We start from the raw sequence: 22,548 nt of genomic DNA on the forward strand, positions 1-22,548 counted from the left end.
GCAAATCCAAACCTTAGTACTGTGAGTTACTGTGGGATGGACTATTTATTGAAGTTTTGTTGTTTTTCTTCTTCAGGGTCATTTCAGTCTTAGGAAAGCATGTCAGAAAGCCCTGGCTTCTGATATTGACACATTGTCCATGAGAAACTTTCCTAACTTTATAAGTCTGTTTCTTCATCTGCAAAATGGAATAATAACACTTGTTATTACCATACCTTATGATGAGGTTCAAATGAGTTAATGTATGCAAATTGCCTTGTGAATCTTAAAGTCCTATGTAAAAATCAGTTATTACTGAGTCTGAGGACTGCATATGTCCCTGGCAGAGGTGGGGTTCACTAGTATGGATCAGAGATCCCTCTGGACATTACTCAGCTTGGGTTGGAATTCTTAGTGTTTTGCCCTGTATTAGATGAATTGCTGATCAATTAGATGAATTGTCTGAGTATCTGCATGGGAGCCAAGGGTCCTTTTACCTTTCCTATAGATTTAGATAACAGTCAAATTCTGATGATCCGGGGGAAATCTTAGCAGCTCCAGCCAGAGTGATTTGTGAGATCCTCCCTGGATCGAACCTGGTCCATGTAAATGCTGAGTCTGACTTTTACAAACACACACCTCCTACAGGTAGTAAGGGAACTTGGGCTTGAAATCCAATTTAATTCAATCTAACAAGCATTTAAGTGTCTCCCTTGTGCCTGCGCTGTACTTGGAGCTGGAGATAAAAAACGCAAAAACCAAAACCAAGCAAACAGAAACCCAGTCCTGGCCTTCAAGGGCCTTACAATCTACTGTGACCTAGGGCAAGGAAATTAACCCCTCGTACCCCATTTCCTCATTTGTAAAAAGAGGGCGTCTTTTGCTTATAAGCCCTACGATCCTGATCCAAAGCATACATAACTTGTTTTGCCTGGGCTTTGAGTGGCTCTGAGTCAGTCTCTGGGCCTCAGTTTCAACCTCTGAAAAGTGTGGATGACAATCCTCGCACCTCTCTCCCCGCAGGACTAGGGCAAACATGCCGCTAGGAAAGCCTCGGGAGCGCTACGGCTAGGTCCGCAGCCCCTGGACGCGGGTGGAGGCGTGGCCACGGGGGCGTGTCCAGGCTGGGCGCCCCGGGGGTCAAGGCCCGCATCTCCTCCCGTTTCCCAGCATGCCCCTCCACAAAGGCCCCGCCTCCTTTCCCCCAGTGGGGGAAAGGTCGACGGCTGCAGCTGGAGTGAGACGAGGGCAGGAGCACCGAGATGGAGGCCGGTACCGTAGCCGAGGATGAGGTTGAGATGGCAGCGGCGGCTCACATCAGCCCGTGGAAGAATTTCCTGGCCGGAGGCTTCGGCGGCGTGTGCGTGGTGTTAGTGGGCCATCCGCTGGACACGGTGAAGGTGCGGGGCGGGCAGGCCCCAGCGGACCGGGGCCGGGTCTGCCCTGGATTGGCGGAGGGAGGGAGCGTGTCCCCTGTCAGTTATTGGGGAGGTGGTCGAGGGGATTCCCGCTGCTTCCGGTGAGCGGCTGGGAAAGGTGGAAGGTGGGAGGGAGAGGAAGCGGTGCATGACGGGAGTCACGGCCCCTTCCCCCCCCAAGAGTTGGGGGACGGACGAGGCGGAGGCCGAGGGCAGCCGTGCCTCTCCCCCGTGAGTGGTCTGTTCTTGCACAGCGCTGGAGGGCCACCATCCTTTCTTCCTACAGATGAGGAGCCTGAGGTCCAGGAAAAATGACGTGTTCGTCATCGGTGGTCAGCTTGGGACTTAACTCCTCTCTTCCGACTCCAGGGCCCTCAATTACCGCCTCCGTAAAACCGAGATACCAATCTTTGCCCTCTACCTTACCTACATTGTTGGGAAATTCCTATAAGGAGTGCGATGGGGCACTCCTTTGAGACCTTTCACCTACTGACTACTAGGATTCTCTTCCCCCGTCTTTCTCCCTGGGCTTTTCTTATCTGTTCCTTCACACTCTTGACTACAGGGTAGAATTGTCAGTTTCCTAATGATGTCAGTTTTCTACGATGAGGGGTTTGGACAAGATGGGCTCCAAGGCCTCTTCCAGCTCTGAGATTCTATGAATTTGTGGGAGACCAGATAAGAAGCCGGTGGAAATTGGGTCGTAGTAATCTTCAGCTGTGTAAGTGGACAGATGAAGGAAATGTATTCATTCAGCAAATATTAATTAGGTGCCTAGGGAGGGGAATACAAAGTTTAGATAACACCCTGCTTCCATGGAGTTTGCTGTTCTTTAAGGGGATACAAAAGAAGGAAGTCATGTAATGTGTTGGAAGATTTATCTTCTTGAGTTCAAATCTAGTCTCAGACACTTATTAGCTGTGTGACTCTAGGCAAGTCACTTAGCCCTGCCTGCTTCCCATTTACTCATCTGTTAAATGAGCTAGAAAAGAAAATGGCAAACCACTCCAGTATCTTTGCCAAGAAAACTCCAAATGTTGTCATGAAGAGTTAGACATGATTGAACCACAGCAGACATTTGAGATATGAAAAACTAAGTTCTATATTAGGACTGGTGGGAAGGGGAGCAGAATTAAAGAGATAGAAAGACAGTGTAATTTGGTGGAAGGAAGAGTGCCTTTGAAGTATGTTAAACATACGATACCTGCCTTTCCGCTTGGGAGAGTGATAGGAGGATTTCCTTTATTAGCCATGAACTTAGTGTACTAAAGGAGCCACCCTTTTCAACTCTATCTTAAAATACATTTCCAAATTTCACTTTCTGTATTTGTCCACACTGTTCCATATGCCCTTGAATGCTTTTCACCCTCAATCTGTTGAATCTGCCTTTTCAAGCCCAATTCAAATACTACCTAATCTAGGAAACCTCTGTGCTCCTTGTAGATAGAAATCTTCCTATTCAGACCTTTCATCACACTCTGAGACCTTTCTGAAAGAATATTGTCTATTATCGTTATCTAGGCTTGTACCTTACTTTTTGGTATACTGTAAGATTCATGACAGCAGAGATTGTGTGAACTTGGTTTCATGCTCAGCATCTAGCATAGTACTATGCACATAGTTTTAGGTACATAATAAATATTTGTGGAATGAATGAATGAAAGAAACAGCAGTAGGAGGTTGTGATTTTTAGACTTACAGGTTTTACAAAGATAAATAGCATTAGAGAATCTTGGTGTTCTAGAACGGAGGTACCAAATTCAGGCCTAGGGAGGCTGAAGCAGATGAAAGTGTAATGTTTAACAAAACAAATAAAATACAATATGATATAGGTAATGTTAATTTTGTAGTTTTCTTAATCAACATGTGGCACAGAGGGATCTGTTTTTATTTGAGTTTAACACCACTGTTCTAAAAATATTGTGATTGTTGATGGTTTCCAGGTGTAGGGAGAGAGACTATAATAATCCCAGATATAGAATAGTGAGTACAGAATTATATTAACTGGGGGGTGAACACTTTATTAGATCAGGAAAGTTTGCCTTCCTCCTAGTGTTTGGAAGCTCTTATGAAACATATTTTCCTTTATCTTCACCTGTAGACAAAATGTAGTCTAATGAAATGTTGTAGTTTATGATTTTATGACCTTCTGTTTCACATTGATTTGAGCCTAGGAGAGGCCAGCCTCTTTTAACCTTGACTTGTTGAATCATTTTTGTTTTTGTTTTTTTGCTTTTTTTTTTGGAGGGGGGAAGGCAGGGCAATTGGAGGTTAAGTGTCTTGCCCATGGTCACACACTAGTTTTTTGTGTTAAGTGTCTGAGGTCAAATTTGAACTCAGGTCCTCCTGACTCCAGGACCGCTGCTCTATTCACTGTGCCACCTAGCCACCCCTGTGTTGTTTTATATTATATTTTTTGCTAATCCTGTTTTGTGCCTTTGAAGGTGAGGGATGAAGATAGGCAAATGGAGGTGTCTAAGCCCAGAAAGAACTGAATTAAAAGAATTTGCAAATCCCATTGCTTGGCTATTTGTTGGGCTGCTAAAATCCTACTCAGAAATGAACCAGGAAAGGAAATCAAGTTTAACTCAAATTGACAAGCATTTATCAAGCACTTACTATGTTCTAGGCACCTTACTAAGTACTGGGGATACAAAGAAAGGGAAAGGTAAAAACCGTTGAATTTGCTAATTCAGTTTTCAAACTTTTTTAACATCTTGTGTTGGAGCACTGTGCTTGGCACTGGATCAGATAAAAAGTTTTAGAGAAGATAAGATAAGCTTATCCTTATGAACTTTATAGTTTAAACACAAGCACACATAGTTTTTCTATGAAATAGCACATAAAGTGTATCCAAAGTTGGAAAACAAAATGCTTAGTGAGGTCTTAGGGCAAGGAAATGAGAATGAGTGAGATCAGAAAATTTCTTGGTGGAGGTAGCTTTTGAGTTGAGCTTTAAAGGATTGGTAGGAATTCAACAAAGAGAGAAAAAAGGAATGTTCTATGGAGGGAGTGAGAGGGGGGATCAGAGAGGATCTTAGCTTGACTGGAGCCTGTATAAAGCTGGAAGGTTGGATAGATCCTGGTTATGGAAGGCCTTGAATGCCGGCTAAGGAATTTGCATTTGGTTACTCAGTAGGCAGTTAGGAGGAGTTCCTAGAAAGGTTTTTAGCAGAGGACTGGAAGAGCATTGTGTTAAGAATAGATTAGACAGGGGAGTGACTACTGGCTGAGAAGTGATATCAGTGCTTAGGGAAAATTGGTCAGGCAGTGTATAAATGCTAGATTAAGGGGAGAGAGAATGTTAGGGGATAAATATTTTCACATTGCTTTGGTGAGGGAATTTGACTTTTGTATAGCTCTATTTCCTAATCTGCAAAATAAGGGCAGGAAGAAATGGGGATGGTCTAGGTGATTTTCTAAATTTCTTCCAGCTCTGCCATTATCTGATTCCTTTGTGTTAGGGATCTTGGTTTGTTCTTTGTCCTGGTCCTCTCTTGAAATACAAATATTTCTTTTTTATATTTCTATAAGGTTAGGGAGAAATAAAACATTAAGTTATAAGACTTAACTGATTGAATATTTAAGGTTGAGTAGAGTAAGTAGTTTAGCATGACTGAGGTTGAAGGGCTTCCAAATCCATTTCTTTCTTTCAGCCTCTTCTTAGAGCTATAGCACTTTTTCCAGCCACTTGGAAAAAGCTATTTTTTTTTCCAAAAACTTCCATCTTTATGCTACAATTGCATTTAAAACTCAGTTGGTCCCAAACTGATCTTTGTTCCTCACTCTCCCATCTCAAAAAAAAAAAAAGCTTCTTCCTCCTAACTTCTCTATTTCTGTTGATCGTTTCACCGTTCTCCTGGTCATCCAGACTTGAGACCTCAGTCATCTCTGACTTCTTTCTCACCTTCTTATAGTCAGTGACTTGCCAAATCCTGTCATTTCTACCTCTGCCATATCTATCTAATCACTTCCTCCATTTTTATTTTTTTCCCTTTTTTTTTTAAGCAGTTGGGGTTAAGTAACTTGTTCAAGGTTACACAGCCAGTTATTTCTGGTTGTGGTGCTAAGTATCTGAGCCCAGATTTGATCCCCAGGTCATCCCGACACTGGAGCTCTTACTTGCTGTGCTACCTGGCCGCCCCTGCTCCATTTTTATTACCGCTGGAGTCTTCCTAGGTCAGATCTTTATTTCTTCTCACCTAGAGTATTTTATTGTTTTTCTAACTGGTTTCCTTGTCTCCAATCTGTCCCTGTTCCATTTTATGTTTCATGATGCTTACCTTTGATTCAGGAATAAAAGAGGTCCAAGTTGTATTGAATTAATATTCATACTTAATACCCAGTGCCGGAGGGCTAAACTTTGATTTAAGTGCATGGTTAAAACACATAGATTGGATTAAGACATTTTTGAAATCCGAAATCAAATTTATTCAGTCGCTCCCTCAGGCTCTCTGGTTAGGAAAGGATGTGAATAAATTTAAAGTCAAGGATTACTGCACATCCTTTCCTAAGAATATTTACATCTTAAAATTCTGTAAAGCTCAATTGGATTTAAGCCATAACAATGAAGTGTGATTATCTAATTTTAAGTTTCAGCAGTTTTTTTGTAGGGGAGAGTATTTTTTTGTTTTGGACAAATCCTTCTGAAATATCAATGGGTGGTCCATCATTTCTTTTGCGTGAGGCTGTCTGTAAGGTCTTGTCATTGTATCATATGACAGATTATTTATTGGGCAACACTCTTCTTGAAAGGTATTTTTCTAAGTGCTGGGATGACTTAAACAAGATTCTTTTCTTCTTAGAGCTTCCACTCTTTTAGGGGAAATAAGCCTTGGAAATAAAGGACTATAATACAAAGTAAAATGTGATCAGTCATAAGAAATCAGAAGATGAAGAGATCATTTCTGGATTGGGGCCATCCAGACAGCTCTAAAGGCTGAACTTAACCTGATAGAGTGGAGGAGATGTTTGAATGGCAAACAAGGGCAAACAATGACAGTCTTCATGGATAAGGGAATAGCATGAGTTCAAATATAGAAGCAAGAAGATGCAACCTTTTTGAGGAACCCTGAGGAATAAATGCATCTTAAGTCTGTGTCCCTACGCTCTACTTCCCTAGGGCAGGAACTGTTTTATTTTTCACAAGTACCTAGCATGTTGTCTGACACATAGTGGGGTTTAATAAATATTTAATAATAATAGCTAACATTTATGTAGTGCTTAATATGTGCCAGATACTATGTGAATTGATCTACAATTATGATTTTATTTGATCCTCACAGCAATCCTAGAAGGCAGGACCTATTACTACCCTCATTTTATAGATGAAGAAACTGAGGCAAATAGAGATTAATTAAGTGACTTTGCCTAAGGTCACTGTAGCACCAGTGCAATATTTACAGTGCCCACAATCACAATAAAGACCATCACTATAAGTATTGCATGATGTTCGATCACAAAATATAACAGATTCTCCAGGCAGAGGACAGAACTGAAGCATTTATTTAGGCACCAGAAACCCTATCCCAAAACCAGTAAGCTGATTCCATCATAGTACCAAAGATATTCAGAAGCCATAATAACACAGAGAGCCACAGGATCCTTCAGTCTTCCCATAAACCAATACAAGATCAATATTTACTCACAAACCTCTCTATCTCCTTGCCTGAGCTCTTCTGTCCCCCATTGTCTGACTAGCTCTGACTACCAGGTTCCTGTGGGCTCTGCTTCCCTTCAGCCAACTACTCCCACCACAGGCTCCATGTTACTACCTTCAGCCTATAAGGGGGCAGAGTTTATCTTCACAGCAGGGAAGCTTCCTGTGGGCTGTGTTCCACCCTTTAGCAGATTTAATACCTGACACTCATCTTTAGCAAATTTCCTCCATTACAAGCTCCATGTGATTACATTCAGCCTATTGGAGGCAGAGTTTACTTTCAAAGCAGGGGAGGTCTTCAAATTCCCCCCCTAGGTCTATTAAGGGACACGGAAGATCTTCAAATTCCCATTCTCTCTCTCTCTTTTTTTTTTGCCTTTTTGGAGGGCAGTTGGGGTTAAGTAACTTGCCCAAGGTCACATGGCTAGTTTCTTTGTGTGGGTGTTAAGTGTCTGAGGCTGGAGCTCTTACTCACTGCACCACCTACCCACCCCAAATTCCCATTCTCATTACAGTCACACAGCTAATAAGAGACTGAGGCTGGATTTGAACTTAGATCTTCCTGATTTCAGGCCAGACTGTCCATTATACCACTTTACTGCTTCCTCTCCAGAAGGTACCATATCCTTGAATACTCTCTAATGTTGGCTTTTCCCTCTCTCATACATTCTGACACACAGAACCAGGAGAAATCAACCTGTACATTGCCCTCCCATTACCATTTTTATATCCTCCTTCTGCCAGTGTCACTCTGTTAACTTTTTCTCCTTTCCATCCTTTCATATCACTCTTCTAGATTCGTCTTACCACAATATACCAACTTGCAACTCATTTTTCCTCTTTTCTCCAGTTTTTAATACCTGACTCACCATCTTGTAGTTCACCTCTCCCTCTCACTTTATACTTGGGAGCATAAGTATACATGATTTCACTCCCCAGTTCATCAGACTCAGCTCCTCCACATCTTTGCTGTATCTTAGCCCCCTATGGAGATGATAGATCTCACCATCACCCATTCCCATACCAGCTCTCTGACAGCACACAACCATGTCAGCTGGATCCACTATGAATTCAGACTGGGTCTTCACTGCCACAGGGCAATCTCTTGATTTTAGATGTTATTTTTCATTGATGGCTTTTGCTTTTTATTCCACAGACATTTCCTGCTGTGCTAACTCTTCTCCATGGGAAACTATGCTGTTAAGTAAAACTTGCCTGGCAGAATAACCACCTCTCACAGTGTATGCAGGATTTCTCATGTGTAGTTCTCTGCCTCTACAGAGGAGGGAAATAAGTTTCATTATTTGTTCCCCATCCCAAGATTGGGTGTAATCCTTTTTACTCTTTCATAATTTCTTCTGTTTCCCTCCCCATAGCATGTATTTCTTGAATACTTCACAAACTTCTTCCCTTTCTTAGGAGAAGATATTGCTTCCTTCTTTATTGAGAAAGTGAAGGCCAGCTGTCAGGAGCTTCTTCATTTCCCCACTCTTATACCTTAAAACTCCTGTGTCTCAGTACCCATCCTTTCCTTTCCACTTTGCTCTAGTTTTTAAGGAATAGTTGCCTGTTTTTGTCAAGGATAACTCCCTTCACTTGGGCTTTTCATACCCTATCCTTTCCTATCTCTGGGAAGTTGCGCCATTGGGCATTCCCTCCCCTATCTACTGACTGCTTATTTTTTTTTTTAAAGTTTTTTTTTTTTTTTGAGGTGGGAGGCAAGGTGATTGGTATTAAGTGACTTGCCCAAGGTCACACAGCTAGTGTCAGGTGGCTGAGGTAGGATTCGAATTCAGGTCCTTCTGACTCCAGGACCGGTGCTTTATTTGCTGCACCACCTAGCTGACCCTTGAAAAATTTTTTGGTCCCTTTCTCACACACCACCAGTCGTTACCTCTTGACTAGATTATAGTAATAACCGCTTCTTTGTTTTCCCTCTTTCCAGGCTTCCTTTTCTAATCCATTCCCCATATAGCTGCCAAAATCATTTTTCCAAAACAGCTCTTATCATGTTCCTCCCCTGCTCAAAAGCCTTATGGGCTATTCTTATTGTGTATAGGATAAAATGCAAGCTACTCAGCTTGGCATTTAATACCTTCCTTAATGGTTTCCTTTCCAACCTTATCTCATTAGTTAGATAAACAGATAAAGCATTTTCATCTATCTATATCTGTTTTGAGACCAAGTTTCCCTATCTAACATAGGCTGAAAGTACATGGGTCATTTATGATCCTGATTCCATCACTTGTGAGCTTTGGAGCTTTTACCTACCCTGTTTGCCCCTTAATAGACTACCTGTTCAGACCCTTTCCCCCTCCCTAGGGGCTGACCATATGGGTGATTTGTGATCCAGTAACCTCAGCCTTCCCACTAGTGGGGATTACAGGCTTGAACTACCAATGATTAAGCTTTTACTGTTTATCAGGCACTGTGTTGAGTGCTAGATATACAAATCCAAGCAACAGGACAGTCCCTTACCCTCAAGGAGGTTACATTCTAGTGGAGGAAGACAGTATTTAAAGGGGAGCTGGAAAGGAATGGGATGGGGTCTGTGAGTGGTAGCATAGAGTAGAGTTGCCCTGGAAATGGCTTAGGGCCCATCAAGATTGGCCAGTGGTCCCACAGTTATAGTACATGTAACCAGGGAGAAAGTTGAAGGAATAGTCTAAGTCTGAGAAGAGAAAAAATGGCATAAAGACTTGGGAGACCTGCATCCTAGCAAGGTAAAGAAAGAGCTCACTTGCTAGAACCAGGGGCCCCAAAGACAATTTAAATTACCCATGGTAATTTATGGCTTGGAAAGTTTCCCTTCTACAATCCATTTTCCACACAGCTACCAAATTCATATTCCTATAGCACAAGTCTGACCATGTCACTCCTAACTTCCAGAAGTTTCTAGGGTTCCCAAGTGCTATTAGGACAAAATAAACTGGCATTTTTTAAAGCCCTTTGCATTCTGGCTCCAGCCTCTTTTCTGTCTGATTGATTACATAGTACTGCCCCTCATACACTCACTATTTATCCAAACAGGACTTCTTGCTGTTTCCTGTATGCACCCTTCCATTCTCTGTGTCTGGGTTACCAGGCTACCCTTTTTTCCTAGAATGTGCCTCCTCGTCACCTCTGCTTCAGCCCTGTTTTAGGCTGAGCTCAGGTGCCACCTTGATGACAGCTTGCCCAATTTCCCCAGTTAGTGTTATGCCCTTCCCCCACTATAATTTATTTTGTATATACCATAACTTACATTTGATTTGGTTCCCCCCAATGGTGCCCCAGCCCTAGCAATTGTAACTGTGGAGGGACTATTGCACAACCTGTCAGCCTAAGAAATGACAGCATGGAAGTAGCAAGAGTTCCTGAACCCAAATTATTTTTGTTGATTGATTGCCCTAATCTGTTAATACAGAAGGGCAGTTAGGAGTTCACTCTAGCAACCTTAAATTTGTCTCTCTTCCCTGACTGACCAAACCACAGGGTGGTGCTATATATCTGAAGAATTGTATAGGTCTGTATATTGAGAAGGAAGGTAGGATTCATTGGAGAGGCAGAAGAGTTATATGAACTGTTTATAGGCTAACGTGAATTCTTTATACATTGGTTTGCTCCAACATAAGGTCCAAAACAGATACTTGTTCTTTTAATTGTTAACCTTATTAAAGTGACCCTGGTTATACATTCTACCCTTGTACCAACTTTTTTATAGTGTTGCCATAGGATTTATATTTTCTCTGGGGTGAAATAAAGATTGCATTCTGTCTCAATTTGTTACCTGGGTGTGTGCATAGGGGTGGAGGGCCCTTTTAGCAATATCTGTAGAGACCTAGACGTAACTTCCATTCTGAGGTTCTTAGGTGAAGCTGTAGATACGAACATGAGTCATAGCTTTGTGGTACCCTCCCCTCACTCCCCCAGCCATCAGACCTAGTCCTGTAAACCCAGTTTGGGATGCCAAGCCACAAGATATATGGGAGTTATGAGTCTCTTTTTCTTGTTGTTCCTGTTGACGAACTTGACAAACATTTTCATATGTAAAGAACAGAAAAATACTTTATATGAAAACTGTATATTATATATAGCATGGTTTGCTTCTAAAGTAAAAATAAATTTAACACAAAAGAACCAACACTTCTTTGCTTATCTCTGTCCCTTTCTGAATTTCCTTCTGCTCTTTTCTATGCATTTTTAAAGTATGCCATTGATACTCTTTGACATCACTAGTCCCCTTTAGTTTTCCCCTTCTCCTATTCTTCCCCCTCCCCCCCAAAAAAAAACAACAACCCCTCCCTTATAACAGATAAGTATAATCAAGTCATACATTGGCCGTGTCTGAAATCCTAGTTATCATTTTGTACCTCTAGTTGTTACTTCTCTGCCAAGAGTAAGAAGTGAGTTCTGTCATCAGTCTTCTGGAGTCATAATTGGTTATTGCTCTGAGGTAGCTAGATGAGTCAGTGGGTAGAATATTAGACTTTTAGGGTCAGGAAGAACTGAATTGGAATCTGGCCTCAGATACTTATTAAATGTGTGACCCTTGGCAAGTCACTGAACCTCTCAGCCTGTTTCCTCATCTGTAATATGGGAATAATGTTAGTACCTCCATCACAGGGTTATTGTGAGGGTCAAGTGGGGTGACATGTAAAGTGTTTTGCAAACCTCAAAAGAGCTATATAAATGCTGTCCTTTTTGAGGCAGCTAGATGGCACAGTGGATTGTGTTGGACTTCAATTCCTGAAGACCTAAGCAAGAAGTTCTGACCTTAACTGCTATGTGACCTTGAGAAAGGCACTTAACCTCTCAGCCTCAGTTTCTTTATCTGTAGAATGGAGATAATAATTGGCACCCAATTCAATTGATTGTTGTGAACATCAATCAGATAATACATAAAGTGATTTACAAACCTTAAAGTACATTGTAAATGCTGACTGACTTGTTATTCACAGTAGTAATGAGTAGAGGTCTTCTGATATAGTCATTCTGTATATTGTCTTATTTCTGCTCACTTTACATACTACACTAATTTATACAAGTCTTCTCAGGTTTCTATGAATTTATCTCTTTTCTCATTTCTTACATTACAATATGTCATTATATAACAATTCATTTAAGCTTTTCCCAGTTAATTTGTATCTACTTTGTTTCTGATTCCTCACTACAATAAAAAGTGATGTTACAAATATTTTTGCACATATGGATCATTCTCCTTGGAGTCCATACCTAGTAGAGGTCTTGCTTGGGTATAGTATGCTCAGATTAGTAATTTTTTGGTTATAGTCCCAAATTACTTTCTAGAATAGTTGGATTAGTTCATAGCTCAACTGGCAGTACATTTGTGTGCCTTCCCTCCCACAGCCTTGACAGTAATTGTTGTTTTTCATTTTGTCATCTTTGTTCATCTGATGGGCATGAGGTGAACTCACTTGTTTTAATTTGTATTTTTTTTCTTAGTAGTGATTTGGAACATTTTTCTTACAGTTGTTGATAACTTTTATTTCTTCTTTTGAGAACTTACTATATGAATCCTTTGATCATTTATCTAATGAAAAATATTCTTATTTTAAGATAAATAATCCAAGGACCAGGGAGTTGAGTTACTTGACATAGTCACCTAGATTAGAAGTGACAGAGCCAAGGTTTGAGTTCAGATCTTTATAATTCAAGTCCAGCCCTCTTATCTTTGATATTATTTTGTTTCTATTAAGTAGGCCAACCCCTTTGACTAAATGACTGAACTGAATGAATGAAGCAATTATTAAGTGCTTACTGTGTGTAAAACCATGTGCTAAGTATGCTGGGAATACTCATAGAAAAGTGTAAGAGTCTGCTCCCAAGGAACTCAAATTCTCTTGGGGAAAATGACATACATGGAAGGTTTCAGATGCAAATCAGATGGCACAGAGTTTGAACTCGACAGGTACATAATCTTTGAGGCATAATGCTCAACACTGCTGGCTGTTTAGGAGTGTGAAGAGAAGTGAGGGGACAGGGAAGATCTAGAAGCAAATAACTGTGCTCAAGGGCATCTGGTAGGGGAGATAAGGCCCATATGTGAGTAATCATAATGAAAGGTAGAATAGTATAATATAGTTTGTTGCTACCGTCTATCATACATATTTTAATTATCATGGGTCTCTCTTTGATACTTTATGACTGAGGATCTGAGATCTTAAAACCAAAGACCTAAAAGTAATCAGAACGGAACGTGACCCAAAGAGTAGTGGGGAGTCACCTTGTGGGGAGGACTAAGCAGAAGGCAGCACTTTACCAACAATAACTTGAGTCTAAGAAATGGCTTAAAAACCATCATTGAAGACATGTCCAACCAGAAGAGTGCTTGCCAGAATGAGGGATGCACAGCTTAAATGCTGCTCTGGTATTCATGGAATAACAGATAGACACAGAGCAAAGTATTTAAATGGGTCCTTTCTGTAGAATTTACAGAAAGAAACAAACAAGAATCACACAGTATGAGAAGGGATATGTGAAAATAAAACAGCTGACATTAATGTATTACTGCAGGGTTTGCAAAGTACTGTGTATAATATTTCATTCTTGGAACATTCTTGGGAAATAGAGATTGTCACTACCAAGCCCATTGTACTGATGAGAAAACTGAAACTCAGAGAGTTAAAGTCACTCATTTAGTTTCTGATGTGGAATTTGAAACCACATTTCTCCTGAAGCTCAGTCCAGTGCTCTTTCCTCTACATTGTACCATGGGATTGTGATGGATGGAGCACCCGTACAGAAGAGGTCACAGATCCATAATGGTAAAATCCATAATCAGTGAAACATTTATTAAAAACCTGTTTTGTGCCACGTGCTGGGTTTACAGAAACAAGTTCCCACCTTCAAGTGTTGGGAGGCAATGCATACACTTCTAAGTATACATCAAATATATATATATATGTATGTATATCTATATATGATATATGCAATACAATTTGGGAGAGAAAGCACTTAGCAGGTGGATTAAGGGACTGCTCATGTAGAAGGTGGTGCTTAAGCTGGGTTTTAAAGGAAATGAAGAGTTTTCAGAGTTAGGAGTATGGAGAAAGTACATTCCAGCCCTTAGGGACAGTAGGTGCAAAGGTGTGGTGAAGGGAGGTGGAGTGGGTACCCAGTAGGAGGGAAAGTCCAGAGGCATGTGGGCTATGCAGTAAGTGGGTGTGACAGAGACTAATTGAGGCTGGAAATGTTGGATGAGGTGACCCTCTAAAGAGCTTTAAAAGATGGAGGAGGAATTTTAAGCCTACAGGTAGTAGGAAGTCATTGGCAATTATTGAATTAGGGGAGTGGCCTGATCAAACATGCACTGAGATGTGTTGTGGAGGCAGAAACAGCAAAACTTGGCAAATGATTGAATATGTGGGGTAAGGGAGAATAAGGATTCAGGGATGACATTGAGATTGTGTATCTGCATGACTAGAAAGAATAAGGAAGTTTTTAAAGAGGGATGAGTATTGGGGAAAAGAGAATGCGTTGTGTTTTGGACATGATGAGTTTGAGGGAGTCACTAGGCTGGAACTCAGTGGAGACTTAACCTGGATATCTCCCTTCAAGGCCACCTACAAGAGACCTAGGTATTGTTCTCCCTCCCTCTAAATTAGTTTCCATTTATTTTTCTGTGTTATTTCTGTATTTCATCTGTGGACATGTTGCTACCCTATTAGGATATAAGTTCCTTGAGGACAGAGCCTGCTTTGATTTTATTTTTGTATCCCTAGCATCTGGCACTATCTGACTCAGAATATGTGCTTAATCAATGCTGGTGGAATTGAATTCCATGTGAAAAGTGCTAATAAACGACTAAGCAGAGCAGAGCAGAACCTATTCTTGGTGAAGGGGAAAATGTAGTCCTTATTAATTGAATTTACTTGGTCTTTTATTCTCATCTGCTTTTTTTTCTTAGGTGCATTTTTCTTAGTTCACGTCATTGTCCTGACTCATTTGCCTTCTATTATGGTGGCTTGGTTGAAGCTATGAGTAGATGGGTTCTATGGGGAGTCAGTGAAGCAGAAACCTAAGGGCTGCTCTCTTTTGGGGAGACCTACAGAGAGAGGATGGGTAAAAGAATATGGCAGGAAGGCAGAAGAAATGCCAGAACGGAGTGTTAGGAAAGTTTCAAGGATATGTCAAATGGCTTGCTGTCTTGAATTTTGCAAGAAAGTGAAACAGATGAGGATAGAGAAAAGATTGGATTTTTTAAGAAGAAAGTTATTAGGACCTTCAAGTATGCATTTTCAGTAGAGTTGTAGGAATAGAAATAAAAATCCAAGAGACTGGGGAGAATAATGTATTTTGAGAAAATTAGTGTTAGATGTCACTTCCATATTGAGAAAATTTGACAGCAAGAAGGAGAAAAATAAGAGGGAGTAGAAAATCCTCTTATCAGGCAGTCAGCTCTGAATAAATGAGAGTTAACTGCATTTTAATGCTTTTGTTTTTTACAGGTAAGGCTGCAGACTCAGCCGAAGAGCCTGCTGGGACAACCTCCCCTGTACTCTGGGACCTTGGACTGTTTCAAGAAGACACTTTTTGGGGAGGTAAGAGTCTTTCTATGACCTCCTTTAGGCAAGCACCGTCTCTTATTATGCTTTCACAGCAGGATATCTGCAGTGCTGCCTCTTCTCTCCTACCTTTCTTGTTGTCTCTTTATCACTGACCAAGCTAGCAATTATTTTGTATGTATGAGCAGATCTTACAAAATCACTCCCTTTCATGGGTAATTAGATCAAGACTGGCCTCACACCAAGATTAGGGAGAGAGAAAGGCTTTTAGGCTTGCATTTAAACTATTCTTTCATGACCACTCTCTGAAGTTGCTTATCAAGTCTATAAGAGAATGAGCTAGTTGTTTTCCCTCCAACAGGACGTCCCCCCCTCTACCTTTCCATCTGCCTTCTCTAACTCTTGATTCTGGCTCTTTCTTTCACTCTTCCTGCTCCCATCAGTGATCCCTCCTGTGTTAACAAAGATGAAAAAAAAACAGTTTAAGGGACGCATTACCTGATACATTACTTGTGACAATATGCAGCATTTCATATCCATAGTTTTTCTTTTTAAAATTTATTTAATTTTAATTCATTGAACAAAGCAAACATTTCCATAACAGTTCAATAAATAGGTGATTGCACATGAAACTACTTTACAACTTGCTGTTCCCTCAAAATATACAACAAAGTTATAAATTTCTTTTTTTTATTGTTCTTTCCTTCCCCTCCTCCCCACCATGGTACTTTGCAGAATAAAGACACTGTCTGCATCCACATCCATAGTTCTTTACCTTTCTAGCAAAAGGGGAGGGAGGTGCATTTCCTTATCTCTTTTCTGGGGTCCAAGTGGGTCATTATAATTACACATAAGCTCATTTTTCTTAAAAATACTAGAGATTGGCTCAAACACCTTGAAGCAGACACTGAGCCAGTTTATAATTAGTGAGTGTCACAGTCATGTTTTAGGTGTTTCAAATTCACTTAAGGTTGAGGAAGTGATTGGAAGATACATTTATTGCCTGGCTTGTGGTACCTGTTGGGATTTTACAAGGATCTACTAAGGGCAACTCCTTTTTTCCCCCTCCTGAAAGGAAGAGACTTGTCTGTCCAGTTGTCACTGAGAAGTTTTCTCTTCCCAGTTATCCCCCCAAATCTCATAAATATATTAATAAATCATTGACTTCCTGTTTTTGGTAGGCACTGAAAGGTGACTATGATACAAATGAAAGAAAAAAGCAACACATTTATCAATGACTGACTTGGTTTGAGAGTGGGTTTTAAAGAATAATTCTTGAGAAGTAGGGAATAGGAGGGGCTCATTGTCACAGTGGGGTCTGGAAGGGAAGCTTTCTGGGAAGGGAACCATATAAGGACACCAGTAAATATAGGTGCCCTTCTTATTCAGATGTGCTCCTTGTATGGGGTGGGGTTGAAGTGACCAAGATATAATCCACTGTTGCTATTTGCAGAGCCTGTTGATGGTTGCCACAGAGTTTCAAAGGCCACTGTAGTTCCTGAAATGACTTTGTATCATTTGAACCAGAAGAGGGACAGGGACAAGTGCAAAAATAGCTCCTGCAAACTTGACCCAAAGGAGATCCTTTGAAGATCATCAGCTAGTATTTGTTGTATGCCCAGAGATACCTCACACTGTACTTTATAAATCAAGGACAACAAAGTCAATTCCATCCTCGCAGGAGCTCTCATGAAGTAGTCTTAGTTACTCTATTGGCTCAGACTTCAGAGTTCTAGGTTGTGCTTCCAAGCTTTAAGGTGACATTGGGCAAGTTGGACTTTCAGGGGCTTTGGTTTCTTTGTCTTTCAAGAAGACAAGGGCAGTTATATAGTGCATTGGATAGAGAACAGGTCCAGAAGACCTGGGTTCAGATTCAACCTCAGATACTGATACTTACTGTCCGTGTAACCCCTAGTTCTGTATGCCTCACAAAATACACGCAAACAAAACAAAAAAAAAGACATGATAATCCCTGTTTTGTTAATCCAATCCTTTACGTGTAGTTGACAAATCCGTATGTGTATGGGACAAACAAATATAAATATATAATTAAATTCAGTCCTAATTGTAGTTTCTAATTAAACCAAGTAGGTTAATATTCTTTTATTTGTTCTTTCATAAGGCCATTCAGTAAGGATTTATTGAGCACTTTTTTGAGTAGTGATCATTCTTATAGGTACTCTGTTCTAGGAAGATATAAAATGTTTATAATATTCAGTCCCTTCCCTTCTGGTACTAATATTCTGGTAGGAGGATGAAATAGAAACACAAAAGACTGGAACACATACCATTCCTACCATCATTGTTACATGAGAAGTGCATTAAAGAGATAGCAAATGAAGTACTTTATGAAATCCTGGGGGAAGATCATCATCTAGAGGGAATCAGGAAAGGCTTCCTTATGGAGGAACAATGGAGATGATGAGGGATGAGAAGGAATTCAGCAGGCTGAGAGAAGCGTGAGTCAAGTCCCTGTGGAGGAGGATTTGGCAGGCACAAGAACACTCTGAGTAAAGGCCTGGAGCAAGAAAGCACAGGGTCTGTGTTCAGAGGATAGAGAAGAGTAAGGCCAGAAAGACTACTTTGTGGAGGAGTTTCATACCAGGCAGAGGGATTTAAACTTTCTTTTCCTTTTTTTTTAAAAGAATGTTTTAATTTTTTTCTCAATTATATGTAAAAACAATTTTTAACATTTGTTTTTTATAACTTTTGAGTTTCAGATTCCTTCGCTCCTTCCTTCTCTCCCTTCCTTGCAAAGGCAAGTCCTTTGATGTAGATTATACATATGCAATCATGCAAAGCCTGTTTCCAGATTAACCATTTTATAAAAGAGAACATAGGACTCCCCCCCCCCCAAAAAAAAAAAAAACACAAGAAAAATAAAGAACTTTATATTCCAGGCAGTGTGGAGTCACTGAAAGGTTTAGAGGAGGTGAGTAATATGAATAAACCCATACTTGGAAAGGATATATCTATATTTTCAATGGCATGAAAGATGGATTGGAAATAGAAAGTAGAACTGGGAAGATTGATTAGGAAACTCTTGGAATTGTCCACCTAGGTGGTGATGAGGGCATGTGACTAGTTTGGCCACAGTGGAGACAAGTAAAGTTGTGGATCCTGTCTTACTCTGAAGTGTCCCTGAACACACTCTGTGCCCTAGCTAGCTCTTCACTCTTAGACAGGATTGCCTATCGAACAGCATATCATTTCTTTTTTTTTTTTTTGCTTTTTGGAGGGCAGTTGGGGTTAAGTGACTTGCCCAAAGTGACACGACTAGTAAGTGTGTCAAGCGTCTGAGGCCGGATTTGAATGCAGGTCCTCCTAATTCCAGGGGCGGTGCTCTATTCACTGTGCCACTTAGCCATCCCCAGCATTTCATTTCTGACTGTTGTGTCTTTGTACATGCTGGCTTCCATGCCTTGCATGCTTACCTTTGTCACCTCCACCTTTTGTCATCCCTAACTTTCTTCAGAGCTCAGGTCAAGGGCTGCGTCTCAATGAGTGATCATCAAGCCACTGTTTGAAAATCTCATAGTGGGGAGCTCATTACTTATTAAAACTGTCCATTCCAATCTTTGGCTAACACTGATCATTAGGAAGATTTTTTTTTAGGTTGAACTAAAGGCTGCTTCCCTGTAACTTCTACCCATTCCTCTAAATTCCTTCAGATACTTGAAGACCACTTCCTTGTCCCAAGCTATCTTCACGGCATGGCTTCTGGTTCCCTCACCATCCTGTTCTCTTTCCACTGCACATACTCCAATTTGTCAGTGCCTTTTCTTTCTTTCTTTCTTTTTTTTTCTTTAACTTTTTGGAGGGCAGTTGGGGTTAAGTGATTTGCCCAAGGTCACACGGCTAGTTTTTGTGTGTGTGTGTGTGTGTGTGTGTGTGTGTGTGTTAAGTGTCTGAGGCTGGATCTGAACCAAGGTCCTCCTGACACTCCAGGTCTGGTGCTCTATTCACTGCGCCACCTAGCACCAGTCAGTGCCATTTCTAAGATGTGTCTTCCCAAAGTGGACAGCTAATGCTGCTGACCAGATCAAAGAATAGGAGTACACAGCAATGCTTATTCCCTTCTTCTCTCCCTCCCTCCCTCTCTCCCTCTTGAAACTCTCTTTCTATTAATACAAACTAGGATCACATTCACTTTTTTGGCTGCCAAGTCAGCACCTGTGCTGGAGGGCTCAACTGGAGGAATGTAGTACTGCATAGCAGAACAGAGACTGGGCCTGTCAGATTCCTGCTCTCTGCCCTCTTTGCCAGGATGTCTGGTAAAGGAAAAAAGTAGAAAGCTAAAGGATGTGGTCTTTGTTTTTCCCCTTCAAGAAACTTTCTTCATGAAAATGCATGGTACAGTGAAATGAGTGCCAGATGTGGGAGTTGAGACCCTGGATTCAAATTCTGCTTCTGCCATTTACAATTTGTATGACCTTGGGCAAATCACATGGCCCCAGTAAGCCTCGGTTTTCTCATCCAGAAGATGAGGAAGTTAGCCTAGATGACCTGCCTCCAAGGTCCCTTCCCATTCTCAATCATCTAGAAGCTAAAATGTGGTGCCCATTGCCTGTTTGTACGTTATCTTTCAGGGTATTCGAGGCCTTTACCGAGGAATGGCTGCTCCACTTGTTGGTGTCACACCCATGTTTGCTGTGTGCTTCTTTGGCTATGGGTTGGGGAAGAGACTACAACAGAAGCACCCAGATGATATATTGAAGTAAGTTCTTCAGGCCCACCATATTGGGTCCTGTGTTGCAGAAGACCCAAGGCAAGGAGTGGGATGTAGTCTTTTGTTGTTTGTTTGTTTGTATTTAAAAATATATTTGTTTATTTGCTTTTTGGATGGGGGAAGAGGGGATTAAGTGACTTGCCCAAGGTCACATAGCTAGTAACTATTAAGCGTCTGAGGCTGGATTTGAACTCAGGTCCTTCTGACTCCAGGGCTGGTGCTCTATTTAATGTGCCATCTACCCACCTAGTTTTTTTGTTTTGTTTTGTTTTGCTTTTTGGAGGGGAGAAGATAGGGCAATTGGGGTTAAGGGACTTGCCCAGGGTCACGTGGCTGGTTTTTTGTGTTAAGTGTCTGAGGCTGGATTTGAACTCAGGTCCTCCTGACTCCAGGGCTGGTGTTCTATTCACTGTGCCACCTAACTGCCCCCTAGTTGTTTGTTTTTAAATGAAGTATTTTATATATACTGAATTGTTTCACTACTGGAAGCAGTGAGAGAAAAGAGTCCAGATAAAAAAAAAAAAGATCTCGTGTAATAAAGTTCTGGAGTACATATCTCCTGCCTTCTTTTGCAGAGCAGAGTTAGTACAGTGGGACAGTGTTCACACTTAGCCACAGAATAATCAACCTATAAAAGACAGCTCACTGACAAGTTTGTCCTCAAGGCAATCTTTGGATAGGTTCATGGGTAAGTAGGGAAGGTGCTTTGGAAAGCTTTGTTTGGAGGCAGCATGATGTAGTGGGAAGAATGCTGATGTGGCCTGTGAAGACCTGGGTTTGTTTGAATGGCAGACTCTGCTCTGCCTCTCTCACTGTTTGTGTGATCTTGGGCAAGTCCTTTCTCCTCTCTAGCCCTCATTTTTCTTCTCTGTAAAATGGAGGGGTTAGATTGGATCCAGTGGTTTTGAAACTTTGATCCAAATTTCTACAAATCTGTATGTGCACCAAGCATTTTCATTTGGTGGCTTAGGGAATAGAGTGTGAGACTTGGAGTTAAGAGACCTACGTTCACATTCATACTCAAGACAATTACCAGCCGTGTGATAGCAGATAAATCACTTTTTGATAAATCACCTTTTGAAGCTAAGTTTCCTCATTTGTAAAATGGACATTTTGCACAACCTATCTCACACAGCTGTTATGAGGAAAACACTTTTGTAAACTTTAAACTGCTATGTCAATGTAAGTTTTATTAATAAGTTGATATATGAAGGGCCTGTGATTTTTGTCAGTATGGGAACTTAAAAGATTTCAACTCCTCTGTAACTGATGATAGGATTTTTTAATTGAATGAGTCTCAGAGATGTTAGGTGGTTTGCTCATTGTCACATGGCTAGTAAGTGGTAGAAGCCACATTTGAACCCAGGCTTTCCTGACTCCAAATTTACTATACCATACTACCTGTTGTTATTATTATCATTATTTTGTCATTATATAGTTCTTGGTCATTGTATTAATAGTCCAACCACCATAATATATACTAAAATACAAAATTTTTTCACCTTAAGAAATCACATTCTTAAACTCAAAAAAATTGACAATTATTAGATGAGTTCTAAGGATCTTTCCATATGTTAAGTCCTATGGTTCCATGATTTTTATTCTTTTTTTTTTAAGCAATTGGGGTTAAGTAACTTGCCTAAGGTTACATGGCCAGTTTTTTTGTGTGGGTGTTAAGTATCTGAGGCCACAACTAATCCCAGGTCCCCCAACTCCAGGGCTGGTGCTCTTACTGCGCCACCTAGCCGCCCCCATGATCTTTATTCTTACAACCAAAAGTGAGAGTGTTCTTTATTGTCTTCCGTCCCAGATTGTGAACTAGTGAGGGAGAAAGGGATGCTTTTATTCTTTCTCTATACCATGCTTATATATGTCTTAACAATTTCTCCAGTAGATGAGGTAGGTCAGCCTTGTTTTCCTTATTTTTGGAAACTGCAGCATGAGGCAGTAACTAAGTCAGAATAAGACCCCAAAGCCGACTGAACCATTGTGGCTTTCTGTTCATTCTACCAAATATGTTCCCTAAAATGCTGTAAAGAGTAGTTAAAAGAAATATTTTAAAACTAGAAGGCATATGTAGGCTTTATTGTTAGCTCCTATTTAAAATATTTATCCCTCCCCAGAAGGGTAGCCGAACTGATGCTCTGTCTTCTGTGGCAGTAGTAGGGAGCAGATGGCAATAAGGAGCGCTAGATTCCCTCTGACAACACACATCTGTCACTGTGGGACTCCCTGCTAGGCCTCTGGCTCTGGCAC

General features: G+C 40.8%; 1 protein-coding gene across 1 annotated transcript in view; it reads left to right on the top strand.

Moving 5' to 3' along the window:
- The first annotated feature begins 1,136 nt into the window (after window positions 1–1,136).
- The window catches only part of SLC25A20 (solute carrier family 25 member 20), a 37,927-nt gene continuing 16,515 nt past the window's right edge, over window positions 1,137–22,548 (top strand). The window contains exons 1-3 of the mRNA XM_069095776.1: window positions 1,137–1,379; window positions 15,507–15,599; window positions 20,153–20,280. Of these exons, the coding sequence (XP_068951877.1) occupies window positions 1,242–1,379; window positions 15,507–15,599; window positions 20,153–20,280 (359 nt within the window). The 5' untranslated portion in view covers window positions 1,137–1,241. The remainder of the gene's footprint in view (window positions 1,380–15,506; window positions 15,600–20,152; window positions 20,281–22,548) is intronic.

This window comes from Petaurus breviceps, unplaced genomic scaffold (genome assembly GCF_028583685.1).
Source record: "Petaurus breviceps papuanus isolate PSGF00001 unplaced genomic scaffold, PetGlider_PUasm1.0 227, whole genome shotgun sequence".
Taxonomy (NCBI): Eukaryota; Metazoa; Chordata; class Mammalia; order Diprotodontia; family Petauridae; genus Petaurus; species Petaurus breviceps.